At 35.2% G+C, this 25368-nt stretch overlaps 1 protein-coding gene across 1 annotated transcript in view; it reads left to right on the top strand.

Moving 5' to 3' along the window:
- Positions 1-24878, top strand: part of LOC123561182 (fasciclin-1-like) — a 191185-nt gene extending 166307 nt beyond the window's left edge. Inside the window, exons 4-23 of the mRNA XM_045353421.2 lie at positions 3491-3600; positions 4781-4935; positions 5176-5335; positions 8231-8345; positions 9139-9283; positions 9783-9945; positions 10687-10801; positions 11490-11637; positions 12450-12612; positions 12962-13076; positions 13430-13577; positions 15978-16137; positions 17332-17449; positions 17967-18111; positions 18354-18513; positions 19704-19848; positions 20202-20364; positions 21254-21425; positions 21708-21822; positions 22273-24878. Of these exons, the coding sequence (XP_045209356.2) occupies positions 3491-3600; positions 4781-4935; positions 5176-5335; positions 8231-8345; positions 9139-9283; positions 9783-9945; positions 10687-10801; positions 11490-11637; positions 12450-12612; positions 12962-13076; positions 13430-13577; positions 15978-16137; positions 17332-17449; positions 17967-18111; positions 18354-18513; positions 19704-19848; positions 20202-20364; positions 21254-21425; positions 21708-21822; positions 22273-22529 (2972 nt within the window). The 3' untranslated portion in view covers positions 22530-24878. The remainder of the gene's footprint in view (positions 1-3490; positions 3601-4780; positions 4936-5175; positions 5336-8230; positions 8346-9138; positions 9284-9782; positions 9946-10686; positions 10802-11489; positions 11638-12449; positions 12613-12961; positions 13077-13429; positions 13578-15977; positions 16138-17331; positions 17450-17966; positions 18112-18353; positions 18514-19703; positions 19849-20201; positions 20365-21253; positions 21426-21707; positions 21823-22272) is intronic.
- Positions 24879-25368: the final 490 nt, after the last annotated feature.

Below are 25368 nucleotides of genomic sequence, written 5' to 3'. Positions count from 1 at the left end.
GGTTTTCTGTACATATCAGCCAATACCTAGCTTCGGACATATTTTGCTTGTTAGTAAAATTTGAAGGGTCGAACTGCAAGATTACAACCTTAGAACGAAGTTTGGTACGCGCCACTAACCCGTTGTAACTTACCAGGGGCACCATCCAAGACGGTGAGCGATTATGTTCCTCCTATGTGTTTGATTTGTCCATGTTGTCGTATTAGTTTACTTTTTCTTTTCATTTTATGTGAATGATACCCATTCATTCACTGTTTTAGGGGTTCGTTCCGGAGGAGGCCGTTCTCAGGACGTAGCTATTCGTGTTGGAATTTTATCCTTGTTTTCCTAGACTAATGCAAGAGAATAAACATCATGGGGAACATTTTGTGACCGTTATTATTCATAAATGCTTTACTCAGTTATAGAACTATCATATTCGACTTGTCTTAATGAGTTTCAATATCAAAAGCATTTATTTCCTTTGAAGGCACATTAGCCCCATAGAAATCAATAACGAATGTGATATTTTTGAGTGATAACAGAATTGACATTTTGCATCTTTTTGCCGTTATGGTATATCCAATGGAAGTTCTGGTTTAATTTAATTTCTTAAAAATAATGTTACTGTGTTAAAGATCCTGATCAGGTTAATGGCAGAACACATCATACTAAAGCAGTGCTCAGGTTTAGAAGTTGTGGGGAAAACATAATCGTATTAAATGACATTTAAATATCATTATGAACTTGTGTTGGCTTGCTTCTTAAATCTTTATATATGATTACAAAAACGGTCTCTGCTATATATTGGCTAAATGTGTTATTTTGTAGCTTGAAAACTATTATATATGTATTATATTGTAGCCCGTTAAGACAATTTTATATCGTATAGTTTTTGTTTGTTTGAAATTTGACAGACAGAAAATGAATTCACAGTGTTTTCATCGAATCTCAGCAGACAGAAAACGAATTAACAGGGAAAGCGGAAGATGATTCATTTAACTTTTTATGTAATATCTTGTACGCGAATTTGATTATATTTGTAGAATGTGTAAATGATTCGTTTGTATTAAACTCGAAATAAAATAAATGACTTCATATTTGATTCACGTTAAACAACCTTAGAAAAGTACGATGTAGGTCTCTACAATTGATGCTTTCCGTTCTTTGTAAACATAATAAAAGATATATAATTTTAAATACATACGATTAAACATTTCCCTAAACATTCATCAAGTTTGTATCTTAATAAGGTATTTCGCTATATTCTCATCTCTACATCATTTACTTTAATGGTACCAGAGACATTACCATCAATTGTAACTGTAATTAAGCCAGCAGTTATTCATAATTCCTCGACGATTATGCAAATTGTTAGCAGCTTCATTACTTAAGATCAATAATTAATTGCTGCTATACCGTTCATGTAAGAACCATATAAGGAGCGCGAACCAGCTTGTATAGAGGACATGCTAGAGGTTTACATGCCGATCAAACATCAAACTGTAATGTACGATAACTGGAGCTCTATGTTGACTGCTCATATACCATGGCTCCCTCTCCGAATCAAAAAACACTCGGTATATTTAACCATCTGTTAAAGACCCATGTCTTTGTACATCAAATCTTGTATTTTATGGTTTGTATTTTGATGCGTTTGTTCATTTATGGTGTTTGCTATTGCATTCATATAGCAGATTTTGTGTGTTGTATTGTTTTCAATATCTGCTGTAAAACACATAAAAACGTTTTATGAAACATGGAAACAATGCAATGTAAATGTGGCATAATGATGATGATAATAATAATAATAATGATGACGATGATGATGATGTTGATGATAATAATACTTTTTAGTTAATGTGCCTGTTGAAATCAGGGTTCAACTGCGTGAGTTGATTGGCTTTTATTTGCAAGAGTTCAAACCCTTATATGGTTCTTACATGAACGCTATAGCAGCAATTAATTATTGATCTTAATTTTAAGTCATTCAAGAAACTGACCATTTACACCAGGTTTGAGTTAGAATTGCAAACTGTCTTACTTTTCTGTAGAATGTTACATGTTTTTACCACAAGAGCTCGGAGTCATAGTCGTACATTTCCAGGGCGTGTTTGCCTTTACCGGTACCTGCATGGTAATTTATAGAAGTTACGATTTGTGCAAAATAAGACCATATTATTTGAGCTTGATGCTTCGGTCACAGAATAAAGACAAAACCGCACTGGAGAAGTATGATCTCGGAAAAAGTACGATCTCGACTCCGAGCTCTTATGGTTTTTACATTTTATATTTGAATAGGGTTTCTGGTATGACGTTGACATAAAGATAACTGGTTAACTTAAGATAGCTGTGATTTAGCTATATTTACGGCACTAGATTAAGGATTGAATATCATCTAATTTATTTTGTTAAAAGCCAATAAAATATTAATGTGTTTAAAATTGAGTAAATACAAACCATTATGCGCAGACAACACCAAAAGTGTCTTAATTTCTGGTTTAAGCTGTAAATCACTTCTAATATTCCACCAAGTAACATATTCTAAGTATAATTTCATAAAAGCGATCTAACAGGACACCTCCTTACATATTTTTTCTCGTATAATTACCTACATTTTCTGCTGTTCCAAACGGAAACTATGGTATCGTTACTCGTTAATGGTACTGAGATGTCACTGTAGATGGCTCAATTATTTTCTCATTTTTTTTCCTTTTTTATGCCTAAGCACGCTGTTATCATTCAATGTCTCGTCAAGCAAAGAATATCAAATATAATCAAATATAAAGTAACAGTTTATAACACTCAAACAACCGTATCCTCGTAGTAATAGTATATAAATGTTAAAATGATGGGTATTATCGGTGAACGGAATGAAGTGGCAAAAAAACTATCATCTCGAAAATGTAGAAGATCCGTGCCCATCCACGGCCGTTGCGTTCAAATGATGTTTTTTTAAATATTAGTCTTTTGCTTGTTACGTGTGGCATTTAATGGTAATTCTTTTGCTGCTATGACCTCTGCACTCAGGAGATGCGTGCTTGTTGTTGTATAAATCTACAAGAGCTTACTTGTGTTTTACATACCATGCTATCTGTTGCCACGGAAGTAATATCATGATGGGGGTTCTGGTGGATGACAGGTATGTACCAAAACTGGTTTAAGCTATCCAGTTGTGTTCTGCCACTGACCTTTCCAATGCGAAGCTCGACTGTGCTCCTTTATTTGTTCGTTTCGTCCTTGTTTGGCTTTGTTTATACATTTTCCAGTATATTTTATTTATGTTTGAACGTGTATAATGAGCGTATCTGATAGGCATTTTTTGGTTTTTATTGTTGATCACTAAACGCATCATATCAGCGTTAGCTAGCCGTTATGTACTTTGTCGTAGGAATTCTGTGCCCAAGGTTTGCAAATCGCGCAATCGGTCAGCAAGAGAGTTCAGATATGACCCTGTGTATTGTTTCAGATAGCCAAGTGCGTTGATAATAGTAGTTTGTTCTGTTTGCAGGTGAAGGTACTACTACTGTCTCAGATATGGAGAAACACGATTCAACAAGAACATTACATCCAAATCAAAGACATGTTTATTTCAACAACTATAACTATGGTGATACAAAGGTATGCCACTATACTAAACACTAAAAAGAAGGATATTGCCTTTAGTTCACGGAATAAGACAGAAATGTAAATGTTGCAAGCTCGGTTTGATTGAGAGTCTTTAAAGTGTAAGCTTGGAATAACTTCTGTTGTCATAGACCAAACAATGAATGATAACGTCTTTGAGAAAATACTTCAGAAGTATAGAAGGAAACCACGAAAATGATAGCAGACTCAGTTTAAATGAGTCTGTTCATGAGGGGTAATGAAAAGTGTAACTCGTATCAAGCCCCTAGCATCAGTTTAAGCGGAAATCTAGTTGTATCAACTTTTCAGTTGTATGTTTGATTCATGTGTACGGGTATGTAGCTAGCAAACAGGTCCAAGGAAAATAAACGAAGTTGTACATTGGAAACATTACGATAAAACTTTTATACAAGCATATTTATGTTACATTTGTTAAGCTTTGATGTGTAAAACAGTCACTGATCAGCTTTGAACATGATAATCCAGCATGTATTTGTACATAGATGATTAACATGTTCTTAAAAGTTCTGATAGTGTACGGGCCAATTCGTTTGATCTAAACCGGTATACACCAGTCACGTGAGCGGCAACAAAAAACATTCTCGCCGTCTTTTTAAATAAACGAATTCTCCGGCCTACGCCGGCCACGAGTAACAAATGATTTTCTGTTGTGGCCTGTTCCAAACACGTTAGCGAAGTTTTCTTTGGTATGTATCTACGTTTACTGGTATTAATCGCAAATTTAAACTTTTTTATCCGAATTTATATTGCGAAAATATATGATTTGCCGCTAGCCTATCGGGCAAGAAAGGGGCATATCGGCGTACGCCGGATTGTCCCGGGCATTGTCGGGATACAAAACTTACATCTAGACGGTTAGCATCGGAGAAACGGAATACGCTGCTAATGTGAAACGAAGTGGCCCTCTGATTTAGTGCTTGTATGTTGCTAATGCTATAATCTCTCACGAATTGAATCAAACTACAGTGCACTGCTAGGGATTGCAGTTTCAGGAGACTTCTGCAACGTGGCTTTGCCTGTTTCTTGATGTTTCTCTTAGGGGCAGTGGTTGAGGAGGGTGGGGACGTGTAAGAATGTTGAAAATTGTATGTAAAAATTTTATTTAATTCGATATATTACAGTTCTATCTATCACGTGTTTTATTTTAATGTAGGTATTTACAGTAAATGGAGCTTGGATAGTGGGGTCAGATATTCTTGCTAGTAACGGAATGGTCCATATAATAGATAGGTTCCTGATCCCAGTTCAGTCAAACAAAACAGTGGCGGAGTACCTAGAACAACCAGAGCTTCCAAATTTTGCTTTCCAGTAAGACACCGTTTAATGCTTTTATATTAGACAAATATCAGTTTGTATTATTTATGTATAGGTTTAAATTACATATCTTAAAATTCTTGAGTAACTGTAAATATGCTTGATTAGCCACGTATTCGGCTTAAATATACATGTGACAATTGTTTTTATTGTTCAATGTTTCGAACAGACATTTATGTTTGAGTTTTTGATTTCCTTTTTTGATTTTTGATTTTTCTTTTTGTTTTATCGCAGGTCAATCAAGAACGCATCTGTTATTGACCCTGCTTTAAAGATGGCTACAAATTCCACAGCCAGTAAATTTACAGTGTTTGCACCAAATGACTCGTATATCACCGTAATGCCGGCGTACGGCCAAGACGTGCTCTTCAATGATACAAACCTTCTTAAATCGGTAGGTTATATTTTATCACCTGTTAGTCTTAAATATTTCAGCCTATTGGAATCTGAACTATCCGTTATATTTCTCTTTAGACCCCATCACACCAACCTAGTTCTCAAAACGTCCCAACCCGTCCTAAAATATTGTAAAACGGACTGCGATCTGGCTAGAACGTTGGTACTTTGGCCGGAAATATCCATAATGCGATTGTAGTTAGTTCTTAAACAGTTCTCGATACGTCCATTGCGTTTTTATCCCGTCTGAAGTCCGTTTATAGTAAGTTCAGTTCGGAAAAATGCCCGTTTATTTCATGTGGACACCGTTTGTAGGCAGTCCAAGTCCGTCTGTAGTCAGATTAAAGAAGTTCGTAAGTAGTCATACTTCGTTCCGAGTACGTCGAAATACGTTCTAACTAGTTGTTAACCCGACCAACTCGTTCACAGACAGTTTAACTCGTTCTGATTACGTCTTTATCTCGCCCTGGTACGTTCAGAACGCAAATTGCAATCACGTTCTGGCCCGATGGCTATTCAAAGCCATCACGTTTCGCCAAGTTCTCATTCTCGTTTGTCTTTTCAACCACTCAAGACACAAAAATAATCCACAGCAATAGGCAAGTATCAACATGACTCCAGAGAAAAATGAAGTCAAACAGAGACGGGGTTTAAAGTGTTTAAGCAGTAAAAGACCAATGTCTCACACAAGCCGATACAGAGCCTCCTTAGTCAGCCTATGAACGTGAAAGTCGAGATGATGAGCGTCGTAATTTATTCCCTGTACCTTCTGACGACTTTGTCTCCAAGTCCGAGGATGGAGGACACAGTCAGAAACCAAAGAAGAAAAAAGCAAAGGCATGAACTGGGCTAAGCCTTGTGCCCAAATCTTGAACCTGTTCGGCATGACTGGTGTAATTATACTGCAGACGGGATCGACGTTGTAGGAACTGTGAATAAACGTATTAAACGTACTAAAAACGTGCGGAGCGTGCTGAGAACGTACTGTAAACTCTTAGAACTGTTTAGAAACGTGTTGCAAACTTGGTATTTTATTTTGATTGTATTCAGACGGAATAACGACGCACTAAGGATGTAATGCTGTCGAGTTAAGTCTTTCTATGAACGAGTTTAACGAGCTACAAACGGATCTGGTCGGTGTGCACACGTGCTTAAATTGACGCCCGATCGCATTACGTCATACCACGTCTCTAGTACGATCGAAGTACGGTGGTTCAGTTCTTAGTACGTCCATGTTGTTTTAAGTACGTTGTCAGTCCGTCTAATTGTAGGACGGAGTGATCGGCAGAAATTTTTGAGTAGGCTCAAAGTTCTGTAGCACCATTCCCGTTCAAGACCGTCCGAGACAGTCCATAAAGTTCTTAGACAGACCGTAGAACGTCGCTTCTACGTCTTTTCCGTTGCCACACAGTTTGAGTCCGTTCGGCTACATTTTTTAGAACGTGCTGAAAACGGGCTTGGTGTGATGGGGGTATTAGGTTCTCATTACGTTTATACACGAATTTAATTTAAGAAATAATGTATAGAAGAACCATGTTTTAATATATCGAAATGATACGATGTGGTTAAACGCTTGTGGAATAACTTCACTTTTCATTTAACTTGTTATATACCATTTTCGTTTAAATACCATTTTTCTAAAGACGTTCTGTTTTGTCAGCTCGCTTCGGCGATACGGTATTTCAAAAGGATTTTACTTCAAAAACTAGCTAAAACTCAGAAAAATCCAAAAACAGGAAGTGCGTGGCCCCCAGCTTTTTCTTGCATTATCATTATGAAGCTTTCGACGAAACACAATGTGACACTGAAACATTAAAGGCGATTTGCTTATTAAACAGAGGCTAATAAATACGAGTGTTTTAAAGCACATATTTTCCTGCACAATAATTCTGTCATTTTGAATGGGAACCGTAACATATAAAATCAGTGGTACGGAAAGGGTCATATCAATTTACTGTTAAGATTTATCCATAAACCATGCCATTATAAGCTCCAATCCATAAAACAAAAAGTATCTTTTCATTACTCTTTAACGACAACTAACGGATCTTATATAGCTGGGGTCCTTTCGGGCGTGTGTTGGTTTTCCGGAGTTTTTCCATTTAGATATATCAGAGGATTCTCTCAACATGGGAGTTTAATGAAGAACCAGCCAAAAAGAACCAGTTGGACCAATGGAAGCTGACAGACTGGCACTGTGTTAACCGTTGCTATAGATTGATATGTGTTGTTTGGTTCTATTAGCGATTCTTATAGGGGGTGCATATATAACGGAAGTTTTTAGAGGACTGGTCGCAACACTTCCCATTTTCAGTACCCCTATTCTAAAGTAATGGTACGTTACAGAAAGAACCAGACAAGCCGCATTCTAGCTTTGTAAAAAGTTAACCTGTACAACACCAATCTATAACAACTGAATATCAGAGTCTACGGCTTAGGAAACAGTCATCATAGTTCCTGCACAAGCAGAGGTTCTTTCTTTTTCCCTTTGGTGCATTATATTATGCCAAGCGTAGTCGGCATTAGATATCTTATATTACATCATTGCTTTAGTGGAATAAATAAATGATAAAATTTCGCCAGCTCACAAATGGATTTCCATTGGAATTCTCGCGTTTGAGGAATAATGTTAAAATCTTAATATCATTTTAATGAAATATAGAGACACTAGGGTAGAAAAAAGTTATGAGATATGCAGTGTCAGTACTGTGTTATGTGACGAACCTGTAATGAAATTTATATCAAAATGATTAAAATTCCTAATTCAGTCTTGTGAAGATATTAACCTTGGCTCAATTGTTAAATGACTTTCTGGAGAAACGACTGTTTTTGGTCGTTAAATAATGTCACAAGTATTTTAACAGTTATTCAAGACATTGCTTATTTGCTGCAGGTTTTTTGGGCCCATGTGATAGAGGAGGGGACATTGTATATACCCAGACTGGGCGAGATACCTGACAGCGCAGCTATGGCAGGAATCCTCAAGTTTGACAGGATTGGAACTGAAAGTAGGAAACGATTTCATTATATCTCATTACTTAAAGTAGCTACCGTTTTTTGTCTGAAAATTTGTGAATCTTTGTTTTAAATATGAACAGGATATTATGGCTAAGTCACATTTAAAAAAGGTCGATGAAATGATATTGAAAATGTGGTCCAACTTTTAAAACTGAATATAATGGCTAGTCAATATTTAGAATAAGGATTGTTTGAAGTGATATAGGAAATTGACTAGATTTATTGGTAATAAAGCGTTTGATTGACATAGCGTATGTGATATCATAAACTTGTGCATTTATACAAACCCATCATTTGAATGGATTTTATTAAGATTGCCGCCCGATCTAATTATAAAACGCGACATTAAAAGTGAATTGAATTTATCTCGATTGATTAAACACGTAACTGAAACAGATGAAAAGATAACTCAAAATGATGACAGACGTGTGTGGTAATACGGTTTGTCATATGTTTTACGTGAAGAATTATAAAGCCAATTCATATGATATCAGTCAAAAATAATTTATTTTACCCGCCATGTAACGAGACTGAAAGTTTAAATGCAATTAGGATCGTGACAAAAACCACTTTGATTGTACGCATGACATAATTCGATCTTCTTAATGTAAGAAGTTTATCACGGATGACGTGTATATTTCATTAATAAACTTCAATTTAATACGTATGAAAACATATTTTTCAACGTTTATTCTATTAAAGTTATATTTCGTATACACTGATTATTGTAGTCACTGTAATTTTCTTGCTATCTAAGATAATCATGTAAACATTAATTTTCAGTTTTCGTATCGAGTAATAAAGTTCGAGCACGTATAATACAGCCCAACATTCCAGTGAGGAACGGAGTGATACATGTTGTAGATGACCTGCTGTTTTACATCTACAGGAACATGAGACAGAAAATTGACGTCCTTAAAAATTCAAAGTAATTGATTGCGATATACCGCAAGATTAATATGTTTACTAATAGTTTAAAAAAAAATAGAAAAAAACAGCAAATGATACGTGTACAGTGTATTGCAGTGGTCTGAGAAACATATAGAAGAGTTATCCAGTGCCTTAAGTAATCGTGCAGTATACCCTCATCGTTCTCTGTTCCAAACTTAACGTGTAGAATCCATTAATATTAGAAAGCCATCATGCTGGCTTATGGAAGGTCGCTGGTTCTACCATGGTCATTCCGTGATGAAATAATGCCCGGAGACTTCATCCACCAACAAAAGCTGGAGAGTCGTCATATCACCTATAATTGTGTCGGTGTCACGTGAAAGCAAACTAAAATGATAAATTATTATTGCTTATATCATAATCATATTATATAAACTTAAATGATATTAGTTAAAGATCCTTGATATCGTATAGGTGTTTGTAGTTGTTGTTTTCTGTACTGTGGTGTCACATTACTTCTTTGTTATCTTTTTCAGTTTTGTGAAAGCTGGTTTATTCAATGTAGAAAGTGAAATTCGAGACATGTTTACAGATACAAGCAGAAAAATGACATTTTTCTTACCTAGTGATGAAGCGTTAGCTAAGCTTCCATCAGACAGACAATCACAGCTCGATACCAATGCAACCAAATTGTCAAAGGTAAGTCTGTAATATATAACACTGTTCCTAGATCAACAAAATAAAAGTATGAATAAATGTATGTAAAGTAGCGTGACTAATTTTTCAAAACCTTTCTGGAAATGTTTGCTCGATATTGTGCGCTGCAGAGCGACAGTAATTAAATTTGCATCAATGAGATTGGCAGATTATCGGTAGTCAGTTACAAGCATTTGGATTCGGTGTTGTTAAAAGTTCTGGTCCTTAAAGATCATGGAGTCCTTTAATGTGTAGACAGCCGTGTCAGCAAGTCAGCATCTATACTTCTTGTAATATGTGGTTATTATATTTGGTACTTTGGAATCATGGAGTCCACTCTATATCGGACTACTAGTATAATAGGATTTTTGTTTAGGCCGGTCAGGCGGGTATTGAAGGGTGTTGCATTTATCATTACCTCTCGTGTCTCATAATATTCTATACACTTATTGAATAGGCGGTTGCAGGTCTAGAGTCAAAATTATTAGCCCTTGGTAAGAAGTCTGAATGACCTACTACCGGTGGTTTTGACTTCTGACTGGCAACACGGTCAGTAAGTGTTTTATGAAATGAAATCATGAATTAATTTTCACAGTTTTATTTTTAAACTATTGGCATATTAAACCAGATTACATTTGTTAAATATAGAACGGTCATATCGCACAAACTATTGCATATTTAAAACATTTCGATCTATACTCAAAACCAGGAGAAATCGACTATGTTCATTTTGCTTGTTCACAGTTTTTCCGAGACCATCTTATTGTGTACGCAGAGCGAGATCTCGACTCGTTCCAGGACGGAGAAACATTTACAACTTCTGATGGTGAAATTCTAACGATGAGAAAAGTTAACGATAGTAAGTAACAGAAAAAAATATACCAAACATAAGTTCAAAAAATGTACTAGATCTACCACTAGGAATAACGTATATAGCTAAAAATGTTTGGATAAAAATGTTGTTTGTTAGAGAGAAGTAAATGCGATTGTTTTTGTGTTGTGAAATCGAAATTTAATGTAATATTTCTAGTAAATACGGATGAGAAAAATGCATGTCATCAGTCCAAAAGTATATACATATACCATGTATTAATAATGTTTTAAAAAAGCTTCTTACATATCAAAACGACGACTTATATACAAGTTATACAAGTATTTATTTGTTTTGGGCTCAGCGCCGTCTCCAGCAGTATTTAAGTTTTTTTAACGGCGGACATTAAACATATCCTGTACCAGCACTAGTATGTTTCTCCGCAAGTAACTGTCAACTCCATATGAATCAAAAATTGAGGAAAACTTATTTCTGACACAACGTCCTTTTTATCAAACTGTCATAGAGAACATACGCCTCGCCCGTGGATCACAACCCTGCGACCTATAGATCTTAGCTCTCCTTATTGAGTTAAGGGGGCTGGTATCCAAGTATAAGAATGCAGTAAAGATATAAGAACGCAGACTGCTTTAACAAAAGAAGCCATAATGCATTGCATTTACTCGTATGTACGTACGTACGTATGTGGACACATCATGAAAAACTTTGTTTTCAGATGTGTATGTCGAAGGTGGAGGAGTGCGTGCTAAATTGACGATACCAAATCTTGGATGTACCAATGGTGTTATACATTTAGTGAACAGTGTTTTGTTCCAACGAGATTTTACTATATGGGAAGCCATACAAGGAAACTCACAGCTTAGGTAAAAATATAATGCATTTCATATACCTTGTATATATTCATGTGTGAAAACTATGGATTTTAAAAACTTCAAAGATTCTAAGCAGTATACATTTCTTTATATACTTCATTTAATTTGATGGCTCTTTAAAACGATCAACTTGTTACACCTGTTTAATTTCAGAATAATTGCATTTGTTTAAGATGACATCGAAACTGTTATAAGGTTTAACAAAAATAAAATTCTGAAAAACAAATTATAGCTGATATTAAACAGCAGTTGATATAAGATTGAAATTAGCTGTTATTCAGTTATTTCCTGTCAACAAACTTGTAAGAGATGTTTAAAGGGACGTACGGCAAGATAAACATAAAACTTTAAAAAGAACGTAAAACAGAGAGCTTCGTATTTCATGAATAAGTGTTATTTACGTAGATAATGTGGGAGTATGAGAGGAAGTGCAGCTCAGTTCAGTCACGTTTGTATTGCATGGCTAAAGCTTTTTGTTATGTTTCTACATTTATTAACCCTTATCATGCTGGGCACGACTGAGTCTGTCTTTTCGACCAGTGTAGATCATGATCAGCCTGCACATCCGCACAGTCTGATCATGATCCGCACTGTTTGCTATTCAGTTAGTATCTTTTTTATATGTTAATAGTACTGTCCAAATTGAAAGATGGACAAGTTCATTATAGAAATTTAGCAGGGTAAGGGTTAAAGGATAAACGAGTGTTTACTAAAGGGCAAATTAAATGTCAAAAATGTCGAACTTAACCTAGAAATTAAACATTAGAGATCGTTAAATGCGTGTCCTCTGCATGTCTTTACAGCCGAATGGAAGGTATTGTTAGTTTAAACGCGTCATTGATGAGCACGTTACATTCAACATCCAATGGACCGATGACAGCGTTTCTGATCAGTGATGCTGCAATAGACAATCTAAAGGAAGATACACTCTTATATCTAAAGACAAATGTAGACCTTCTCCTACAGGTAGGGTTTACATAAAAACACAGATGTTTTGCAGAATTGTTTAACTGGAAAAGCCCCCTTTTCCTTGATTTCTAGTGAAAATCAGATGGTAATATGACGTATGCATATTGGTATTTCAGTCTTCTCATAAATGTAAATGTGTTGTATATAGTGAAGAAAACAGTGTATAGTTGCTGAGTACTATTAAATGCTAATATATTTGTCTACTAATTTCAGTTAATATTTCTTATGAAGCTGTGTGTATACGATTTATGAAAGTGGAATTGAAAACAAATAATTATACTTTTTCCAAAAGTCTTTTGAATTTGCAGAACAATAATACAAAATGATAAGTATTGATTTATTTTAGGCAATTCGTGGTTCAATAGCCCATGGTTTTATTCTAAGTTCCACACAGATATCAGATGAACAAGATGTACCGACATTATCTGGACGCACCATTACCTTATATAACACGAGACAAGGTACCGATAGTAATTTAGGCTTATTTAGATTTCTTACCGTCTTTTTGTCAATAGCTATCCTGTTCATTAAAATTTGAAATTTTTATATTCAATGAGTTTTGTTTATTGTTTGTAGCTGTGCTGTTGATTTATAAATCAACCAATTTTAGTCAGGATTCTAAGAATACATTTAACTAACTGTTGCTTCTCAAGATCAGAGAATTTATATTGATATTTAAGTGTACTGCTGTCTTTACACTATTCTTCTCTATCAACAGTGAAGATATGCATGTCTGTTTGAACTAAGTAGAGGCTCAGCTGTTCACTATAATATACAATAGCTAAATGAAAGGCTCTATTTGTATATTTGCTAGGACTTTACGTTATTGGAAGTAAGATACGCGCTAATGTCGTCATTGAAGACATATGGTGTTCTAATGGCATTTTACACATCGTGGATAACATTATACATCTTCCTACACGAAATATCGTTGATGAGATGAGTGTACATCCTTCTCTTACGTAAGTCATTTTCCAGGGAGAAAAATAGTTTCTTTTGTCTAATTTTCTGTATCGTTTTATTTGACGTAGCAGGAAGAATATTAAGTGGCCATCAGTTCTTAAAATTAGTCAAAAGTGTTGTCCCACTATGTCCCTTTAGTTGTTCGATTAGTTCTCGTTGTCTAAATATTTCACTTTGTCCATGTATCTTTAAGTTTACAATAGGCAACGTGCTCAAGGTAAACTGTTGTTATCACTTACTGTCCGTCGTTTGTGTGTGTATCCGTCCGTACGTCTGTTGTCCATCTTCCGTCAACATTTTCTTTTTACAATATCGGGGTGGTCACATTTCCCTGTATGCATATAGCGGAAATACTAATGTTAGAAACTGCCTACACTATTTTAAAATAAGTTTACACAATTGTTTTCAATGTGACCTATCAAGCTGTATACAAGTAGTCCGATTCATCAAAAACTTTGCGACCTAAACTAAAAATAAACAACATCGCCTTAACCGTTGGCCCGAATTTAAAAAGCAGTCCCAGACATATTCACTGAGTGTCCATCATACACACATGTTCATATAACTTTGATTGGTCAGAAAAAAACATGGGAGTCTGAGCTGAACAAAATAAATGATTCTTTAACAGTCATCTATAATCACTTGTCCAATTTGAATATACATTCACAGAAATGTTCCTTAGGTAACCCTCTATTAAAATTGTAAGTAAATCATCTTAGTTTATATATAAGCATGACTGCCAGAGCGGGATCTAGTTTTCCTTATAGGGTTATATGGAAAACTTGGAGAAACTCCGCCGCTGAATCTAATGGCCAGTTTCAAGTAATGTAGTAGAAATGTTTTTGTCATACTTGTTTTAGCTGTAAAACTCTGGTAAGCGATATAGAATCACGATGACCTTCTTTCTGAGGAGATGAAATCACGTACGCATTCTAGGATCGCGTCATTTCCAGTTTTGATATTTATTACCTTGATAGCCCAGAAGTAAAGCGCCTACTTCCATTGCGGAAAGTCTTGTTATGCCATGGCTCCCGGGTCACGTGAAAATATCAGCAGCACCTGTTATTGGCGCTCAGCATTAAAAGGGAAATGGTTTCTCTTCTCTTGTGCCCTCATGGTGATTGATACCATCAGAATTGGGGTGTTAAGAGAGATAAATATAAGAAGCAGAGCATTTTTTCAGGGTTGACTACAACTAAATTAGTATCAACTAATTAGATAGATATTTTTATTTTTCATTTGTTTCCTTGATTAAGTGTTGCTAGTGATAAAAAGCTTAACTTAGTGTCAGGATGAGCTTTTGTGATCGCCCTTCGTCCGTCGCCCGTCGTCAACAATTTCTTGTGAATACGACAGAGACCACATTGTGCAATCAATTTTCATTAAACTTGCACACAACTTGGATTGGCGTAATATCTCGATTCCTTTCGAAAACTTGCCAAATCCCATCATGGGTTCCAGAGTAATGGTCCCTTAAAGGGCCAAAATTTGCTATTTTGGCTTTTGCAGCCATATAGAGACTTCATTTATGGTTTGATTTGATACAAACTTACAAAATGTCTTTAACAACAATAGATCTTGGATTCCATGATGGATCCGTCACATCCGGTCGTAGTTTCTGGAGTTATGACCCTTGATTAACCCCTGAAAGAGCCAAAATGTGTTTAATTTTACCTTGTGAACACGATAAAAGTGACATTTTATATTCGATTTTAAACACACTAACACACAACTTAAGTCACAATAAGATCCCAGCTCCATTCGAAAATCCGTTAAATTCCATCATGGGTTCTAGTGTATAATATTCTTATTTGGCCCTTTCAGCCCTATAGATTTCTCATTTATGCTTTGATTTGACACAAACTTGCATAGAATGTTTATCTTGATGATCTCTATGGCTTGTTCGGAACTGAGCCTTGTGGGATCAGTAGGTCAAATCAAAGGGAAAGTTTGTTAACACCCTATATGTCACATATCTTCATGAAACTTGGTCAGAATATTTACCTTGATGATTCCTAGGACAAGTTCAAAACTGGGTCATTTGAGGTCAAAAACTAGGTCGCCCGCTCAAATCAAAGGAAAAGCTTTTTAACACTGTATATAAGCCGCACTTGTGATAGTATCTTCATGAAACTTGGTGAGAATGTTTATCTTGATGATTCCAAGGCCAAGTTTAACAGGTGAGCGATATAGGGTCATCATGACCACCTTGTTTATTTCTATTAGTACTCTAACTGCAGTATCAGTGCTAACATGAATTGTGTCCATCCAATGATTTATTTTCACAATTAAAAGGCATTTATAATGATGTATCATATTCCTCGTGTGTTTTACGCATTACCCAGTATAATGTTTGTTGCTAAAATGAAATAAAGTGTGTGTTGTATATTCTATTTTAGTGTCATGTCTGGATTAATGGAAATGTTTCAATCATTAAGCGATGAGTTGAAGGACGTTTCAACGCATTATACAATGTTTGTCCCAAGTGATGATGCTTTTACGTCCATGCCGACACACAGAGCGAGAGTACTTAGCGAAACACAGGGCCTCCTACACTCTGTACGTACAAATAGCACTGTTTCGGGACTTGGAATTAACATCAATCGGTTATCAGTAGATTCTATGTGTGGTCGGCAGACATTATGTCTACGCGGGAATAATAATTAGAGAATTACAGACAACAGAACTTAATGCATATCTCATACATTATAAATGAAGAGTTTGTTTCCTTTATCACAGTTCAGTATTACGCAATATCATTTATTTTATCTTTGGTGAGGAAGAGCTGAATAATTGCTGATATTGTTCGCGATACTTCTTAAATGTTACCGAAGTCGAGGGTGCCACCCCCGCTTCCTTTGCCTTTTGCTCAACGACCTTTATATGGACGTTTTCAAATTTTGTAAATGCCCTTGATGTTTAATTTCATTTGACAATAAAGGAGAGTATCTTTAGAAGCATTAGGCGTAAAGTATATTTTTCACCTTCATATGGCGTACATTTATTAACGATCGGAACAATTCCAAATGTATAAACGTAATGCAGAGTAATGAAACAAACGTCTCTAAAATGCTTTAAGGTTCTTTGGACCAAACAATTTTATCCAGTACAGAATTTTATCAAACCATTTTTTTAAAGCAGCATTGTATTCGATGAAAATGTAGCCAATAAGAAATAGAGCCATTTCTTGATTTTTTGCCGGACTGATTTAAGATATTTTTAACGGGCAGCTTTCATTTTTGATTACATTTTTGTGTATACAAAACAGATCCAAAGTGTGGATTTTTAATAACTTCTCTTACTTGTAGATATACTTCATTTCTATCTTTTGGAGGAGACATATACTGTACATTTGTGTGTACTTGATTTTTCACAATTCACCATATATCAATTGTGGTCCTGATAATGCTGCTCATTTGACGGCATAATTATGACTTTTTTCACAGAAACCTTTCTGTGGTCATAATTAATCTGAATAAAGACAGAAAAGTTGATAATACTTGGATTATGATAGATTCTGCGCTTTATATCTGCTACCAATATAACGACTACCAGGCATTATGTTATATTCCTCGGATAAATGACATTACGCCGTCACTTCCGGTTAGTCAAATCTTCATAATTACCTTACCTTTTTATTTACTTGTGACGTGTAGACGCCAGTATTGAGTTTTTTGAATAGCTTTGGTAAGTCTCAGATGAGTTTTATATTTAGTAACGTGTATATAGTTATCTGGTATGTTCTTGTCACAGATCATTCGATGTCATATAGTACCTGGTACATCTATGTATATGGAAAAGTATGGAAACTACACCCGACTTACATCACACAGCGGCCTGCCTTTGTTTGTTCTCAAATCGCAAGATCAAGGTAACAAGTAAACAGAAATAGAAAATAGATATCCAAGTTACAATCGTTAGCTTTCTGAGAGTAGTAATACTTACACTGTAGCTTATAACATCAACTAGACAGGATTAAAATATACACTAATTGATCCGTTTTTGTTGCCTATCTGAGCCCATTTTCATTGAGGAGTCAGCAATAAAACAATGACAGATGCAAAAAAAACGAACACAAAACAAAACAAAAAAAGTTCTTTTTTGTATTTGCATTCTGTGCAAAATAATATTTAATTCTAGTTTACTATACGGAAGGAGTTTTTGAAACTTTAATATTGTGTTAACCATGGCGGTTTACGTAACAACTCAGCCATAAGAGTAATTTATCGTGACTGTCAAGAATGTATCTGTGTTGCCGTATCAACGACATAGCAATGTACATTTCACAACAATCCTTGACGTTTAGGTTAGTTGCAATAATTTGAATTCCTAAATGGTAGCTATAAATCAGATAATAAATGATGTAATCAATATTAATATATTTACAGTTCATGCAGTTAGCAATAACTTAAAAGGGACAGTTGTTGAGAGTAACATTCGATGTATGAATGGAATTATACACATCGTAGATACACTGCTCAATTTTCCCTTCTGGACTGTTGAAGAAGTCATGGAGAAAACTCCCGAACTAAAGTAAGAGATAACGTATTCATTGTCCAAGTGACTGGTAAAACAATGCTGATATAGCATATTGACGAATGCCGGAAAAAACGATGTGAAAAATCACACTTCGTACATATAAAATAATAATAATCGGACACGAATTTATATGCAACAAAGAAAGTACTTATTCTTGAAGTAATATACTGACTTGTACATTTATGGATGCCGACAGTAAACGATGCGCTGGTACAAGAAATCTTTTACATTTTCAGACAATTTTACGGCCTAGTCCAACAAGTTGAAGAATTCAACACGTGGTCATCAACGTTGAATATCAACCAAACATTGTTTGTACCAAGCACTTCATTCTTACAGAATCTGAAGGATTATCACCAGATACGTATAACAACTGAATCAGGCATGGTGAAAAAGGTATATTATAATATTTTAAAACATATTAAAATATAGCAACATTTCCTTACCTCGTTTGTCGATAACGTATTTCTTTGAAATACATGAAACATTTCAAATTTAGGTATACGTAATTACTCGTAGAGTTGACATGTTGCTATTTGACCTTGTGTTTGATATGACAGTAAGTTTATGTTGATATTATTAAAGATGTAACCTATGATAACGTATACATTTTAAATTTGGACAGTTTTTTTTTGCAATTTCAATACTTTTATGTGTATACATTATTTGAAGTAAATTCTTCTACATGCCACTAACAAGCCTCTGCTAAAAACTGTACGATAGATTTTAATCAAGTCATTTGCTACACAAATCTAAACATTGAAAACTTCGATTTTGTAAACAATGAGAGGTTGTAATGGTGTGCACATGAGTAAATAATCTCCTTACATGTTAAAACACATCTGCTTAAGTCGTACAACAAATGATTTTAAAATTGAGTTGTTCAAAACAAGTAAATTTACAGATTGAAACTCCTAATTATAATTTTACAATTTCACATATGACAAAGTAAGATTTGTGTAACCTTTATATATTTGGACAGTTTTAAGATTAGATAAAGTTTCAGTGATATTCCAAACTGTATCCTTACACATCATCTTTGTTTGCTTTAAAATACACTTTGTAGTCTGGTTTTGATAGTGCACATGAATGGGGAAAACAGGTTCCTTGTTTTGTATAGAACATCGTTATCCCTATTATATTCTACCTAACCCCATCCCCAGTTTTAATATATTTCATTATAATTTAAAAGATGTACTTATTGGTGGATATTTGAAGCACCCCGGCTGCTGTATCTTTCTACTACAGTTTCTGTTTGTGGTGGACTTACTTTGCAATATGTAACTCTGGCTGTGATTGCTGTGTAACTCTGGCTGTGATTGCTGTGTAACTCTGACTGTGATTGCTGTGTAACTCTGGCTGTGATTGCTGTGCTCACTGCTTCCAAAGTCTACTCTTGTCTGTTAAGGTCGCATAGGTCAACAGGATCGAATGCTCATGCATTATATACACTACTCGTTTTATATGCTTAGTCATGTTTTAAGATTTTATTTTTAATAAAAACACAATTCTTTCTTGATAAATATAACTGTTATTTATCACGTAGACAGTATCCATTTTGAGTGTACAGGTTGTCTGAATTTCAGTTATACGAAAGTCACATGATACCAGCTTTGACACTGAATCAAGAATTTCTTGAGGCAGCTTTCCGGTCAAGCCGGATGTATCTTACAGAGAACAGATATAATCATACATTTACATTGATAGAACAAGATACTTCCAACAGATCAGGTATACTTGACATCTGAGCACATGCAACTAAATAATGTATGATGCGCACTTATGGCACTAATATGATGCAATCATTTAAACTTTTATAGTATTAAACATTTTTATGTAAATCTATATGCTTTGCGTTTGTTAATGCCCATTCTGTATTTCTTCAAAAACTCAGACAGATAAGTTTGAATGAACTGTTGACTCGTTTCTGGGATGAATTAGGATTCAACTCATTAAACGAAACTTATATAAGAAAAAAGGAGTCAGTGCACCATTTGCTTTTAACTTTTGTTTAAATTTCAACTAATCAGATAAAATGATTTCTAATGACATACAATATAGTGACTAGTTTGTTTTCGTTACAGAGTTGGTGTCTGTCGATACAGGCTACACAAATCTTGTACAGAGATTTGACCTCGTTTTCAATGGTTACGCATGTTGTAATGGAATCATCTACACTATCGACGGCTTTCTCAATTATCCGCTCCATGATACACTTGTCGAAATAAAACGACAACCGAAAATAGGGTAGGTGAAGTAAATAGAATTCTTGGATGAAATAGATGATGAAAATCATGTAGATTAATATATATTAATTTCCATCATCTATTTCATCCTGTATATATATATATTTATATATTATTTCGCGTAGTCTACAAAATGTATTTCTTGGACTGGACCATATAATACTTTGTTTATCTATTCAACATTTCTGTCCAAGTTCAAATATTATGCATAAGTAACGCGTAAATAAAGTTTCTTTTCAAAGCTAAGGATTTTTATGAGGAATATATCTGTCGAAGTATTTGAATACCACAAAATAATATCAATTTTGCTACTTGTCAGTAAACCATTTTGTGTAAAATATACTCATTTTAGCATTGAGTCTTGGTTTGATTATGTGCATTAAACATCGCATGAATAAAGTTCTCTCAGTTGAGAATTTGATGTATGTGCAAATTAAGAAGTTTTGAAGAAAAGTATACATCTGTCAGAGAAGGCGGTAAAGGAGACAGCAGATTGATTTATGGCTTCTTGTTTCCGACAGTAAATCAAACAACTAGACATTGAAAAGTGCCATTTACACAGACAGGCATATACACTCAACAGGAAACAGTGTGTCTGTATATAGAAAATGCGCTTTTTACCATTAGTAATATACCCACACTTATTTGCTGTTAGGGGCAATTTTTTGTTGTTGTTGTTATTTTTTTTTTTTGCATCAGTTGTTTATTTTGATATTTTGATAGCAAGTTTAATCAACATAAAAGTAGAATGCATTTAACGTCGAATAAACAAGTTTTGGAAGAAGATATTATGCCTTTTAGCAGTTTTTACTTTTCTGTGATATTTGCAAATGAAATATTTGAATATTTTGTCAGATTATCAATATCGTGTTCTTAACCGTTCTTTTCAGTATTGGGACTGACCAGCTCCTCAAACTGATTCCACACAATGCAGGAATAGACTTGACGTCACGAAATACAGTATTTACAGTTTTTGCTCCTGACGATGATTCATTTAATTATTTAACATTTAACGACATTACTTATATCAACCAGAATCTCACGTTTGACGAACGAATGGAGGTATATTATGCATTTTTTACTTACATATACAGTAAATGATATATTCTATAAGCTTATTGTTTATATTTTAGGCGTTTGTAAATAACGTACAGTTTGATGTTGACATATTATAAACACAAAACATTTAGACTTTCAAAACAGTTAGTGTAAAATAAGTACGAGTGGCTGTCTGTTCATAAGATACATGTATCTATTAAATGTTTGAACGATGTAAGCTTCAGTTCTATCGATACATTATAAGTATTTTGTACAAATATTTTCATGTTTGTTGACCCCTTTCAGATCGTCGAAAGGCATATTGTGATAGGACAACAGATCGAGTACCGTGATATAATCGACGGCCGTTACACAAGACATGCATATGATAGGAATATATCAGTCATTTCCAAGACAGATGGTATGTTTCCTTGCTTACGCAGGGATAAAGTGCTATACATAGACTAGTAATTTCACTACCGTGAAAACTCATTACCATTCGATTATTTTGCTTGTATCAATCTCTGCCCGTCCGCTTAGCTCAATAGGGAGAGTGCAGATCTACGGATCGCGGGGTCATGAGTTCGATCCCCGGGCGAGGCTTATGTTCTCCGTGACGACTTGATTAATAGACATTGTGTCTGAAATCATTCGTCCTCCACCTCTGATTAATGTGGGGAAGTTGACAGTTACTTGCGGAGAACAGGTTTTTACTGGTACAGAATCCAGAAACACTGGTTAGGTTTACTGCCCGCCGTTACATAACTTAAAAACTGTTAACATGTGGCTTAGCTTTTCAACTGAAGTAAACCTGCATTGAAATAAAAAACGAGTTCACTTACGATTTATGACTGATTTTTATCTTTTACAGCATTCTACCTCAGATGGGAAAATGTTGAAGCAAAGATAGTACGTCCGAATATTCTTGCAACAAATGGTGTAATACATGTTGTCGACAGACTGTTGTTGTCTACCCCGTACCAAATGACAACACTGCCGCCGACAACGACACAGAAACAACAAGTGTCTTCCTCAACTAGAACTGGTGCTTCTCTTTCCGCTGTTTTTATCAGTTGTATTCTAGCTTTTGTTAGAACATATTTTGATACGGTTAAGGTTGTGAGATGATAGTGATTCATAAATTTGTAAAGTTTATTAAGAACAAGAATGGAGGAGACAATCCAGAAGGTTTGACAAAAAGGTGTGTAAATTGATAGATAATGTAGAAAACAAATGGCAAAAGGAAAACACGATTGAATGAAATTCAGTGGCAGCTACTGTACCATAAACGATATTGAAGGTGAACGCATTAGTCATTAAACTGCAGACACAGTGCGTATATAAAACAAGGGCGATTCAAGAGATATGACGAACGATTAGAAATCCACTGTTCTAAATGATTGTGTCGTGATTGTCTGACTGGTGCATGAAACATTACTGTGATGCATGTAGGAACTCGGAAGCTTAATGTGTGCAGTTGTGGTTCTATTGGTTATGAATATACGCTACCACAAACAGACTGGGTCCAGCATGTACGCAATCACAAGTAGACTGGGTCCTGCTGTGAAAATTTAACATGTGCGCAATCACACGTAGACTTGTCAAGCTGTGAAAAATAAACATGTGCGCTGTCACACATAGACTGGGTCCAGCTGTGAAAAATAAACATGTGCGCAGTCACACATAGACTGGGTCCAGCTGTGAAAAATAAACATGTGCGCAGTCACACATAGACTGGGTCCAGCTGTGTAAGATAAGCATGTACATAAATAGCCTGGGTCCAGAAATGATAAAACAATGCCATTGAGATTTAACAATAGTGTTTTATCGATAAATATAACGTTGAACGCAAATATGTGGATATGAATGTGCAAAATGTGTAAAACATTACATGTGCGACATGATACGGTACTGAAAACTTTATCATAACTGTACGAATAAAGTTAATTCTTTATATTGATAAAGTGAAAGTAGCCGAGGGAAGTGCAGGTTAACAGCACAAGAGGTTCTAATCTACACAAAATGCAAAATGTATGTTAGAGAGATTATGTACATAGGAATTAGATTTTGCATTTGTAGATGTCCGCATTCTTCGTTGACATAGAATTTCAAAAACACTTATAATAATTTGGACTAATGTTAAATGGATGATCTGTGGCTCGTATTTGCTTACAAAATGTCTTTTGATATAAGTATTCTAGCATATAACTTCTGTTTTTGTCACTTTCTGGGACGTTTTAACGAAAGAGCAAACGCGTGATAGCAGAGAGATTTAGACGCTTACTTACTGTAAAAACACGTTTGTTACGCGGTCCACGACAAAACATAAACGTACGTGTGTAATATGGTGCTAAAAGGGATAATTCTATAAGAAATGGCGTCAACGTGATCAAACAACGCTGTCATTCTCTGCCATTCGCGCGCATTCCATAGAAATTTAATGACGTTGATGGATAATACGTATATATTCATTTTAGAACGTTTACACGTTTTCGCTAGAATAACGTTAACGTATATTTGTTTAGTGTTAAAACATCTGCAGAATACCACTGGACACGTTATTTCCCTCGTCCTGCGGGGCTCGAGTACCAACAAATCTCTCAGGATTCTGCAGATGTTATAACACGAAAAAAGTGTGCTATTACCTTTTTGTCAAAATTTTATTCTTTTATGCAGCTAGTTAGAATATAGTTACTAGGCTTTCCGCCCGATGTGTTTTGTATAATAGTTGTACATAACGTCGAATACAAATGATGTGATTGTTAAAATGAATGAATTTATTGGAATTGATCAAATTGATCAAAAATTAAATGAACGGGTAATATGATTGTTACGCAATATTGCATGCATTGTTATTCATATCGGTTGTTTACTTTATATCATTTCACGACTTTTTAAATATATCGCAGTTACCGCCTCTATAGCTCAATTGTAGTGTCCCGTATTGAGTGCGGAAGGTCCGGTGTTTGCTCCCCGACCGCGTCATACTAGATGATGCAAATTGGTACGGGTACCTTGTATGATTGTAGGTATTTGAAAGGTTGTACCAGGAGGTAAAGTTAGCCCAGGTAAGAATCTATTACTGAATACCTAGTTTGTTGCAAAGGAGCTTTGCTGACTATATTCAACACATCTTTACTGGGCTTAGGAGTCAAACATTAAAAAAATAAAATTGCGAAATTCAATTTGTGATGCCATGTAACACCTGCTGAATGCTTTGTTGTTCCATTGTTAAAAACTCTTGGCCCTCCTTCGGACCTCGGGCTGACTCACAAGCCATTCAATAAGTGTATATTAATGTAAAAGGTTTATAGGGGTCACTGTAGATAGTATGACTGGTAAATATGAAATTAAATGATTTCGTTACTTAGTGTAAGATGTGTTATTTTCAGAATTGCTGATATAACTACGGTGTGTTCATTTATTTCTTATGTTTATTATGACAAATGTAGACAAATAAAATTAAAAATTAGAGAATATAGTATGTATTTATTAGTCCCCTACTGGTTGAAAACCAGTTTCGGGGACTATAGAAATGCGCTTTTCCGTCCGTACGTCATTCCAAGAAGGGATTTTAATATTACTTGGCATAAATGTTCCCCATGATGTGACGACGTGTTATGCGCAAACCCCGGACCCCTAGCTTAAAGGTCAAGGTCACAATTTGAGGTCAAAGGTCAACAGGGCTTTTTTCCTGCCCGGTCCATAACTCTGCCATCCATGAAGGGATTTTAATATTACTTGGAGCAAATATACCTCATAATAAGACGATGTGTCGTGCACAACTTTCAGACCCCTACCTCAAAGGTCAAGGTCACACTTGGCAGTCAAATGTTAACATGGCATGAACAGGGTCTGTTTCGTGTCCGGTCCATAACTCTGTCATACATGAAGGGATTTTAATATTACTTGGCACAAATGTTCCCAATGATGAGACGACATGTCATGCGCAAACCCCGGACCCCTA

This window comes from Mercenaria mercenaria, chromosome 10, assembly GCF_021730395.1.
Source record: "Mercenaria mercenaria strain notata chromosome 10, MADL_Memer_1, whole genome shotgun sequence".
NCBI classification, from domain to species: Eukaryota; Metazoa; Mollusca; class Bivalvia; order Venerida; family Veneridae; genus Mercenaria; species Mercenaria mercenaria.
The sequence above is the reverse complement of the archived record's forward strand: the minus strand, read 5'-3'. Positions and strand labels throughout refer to the sequence as shown.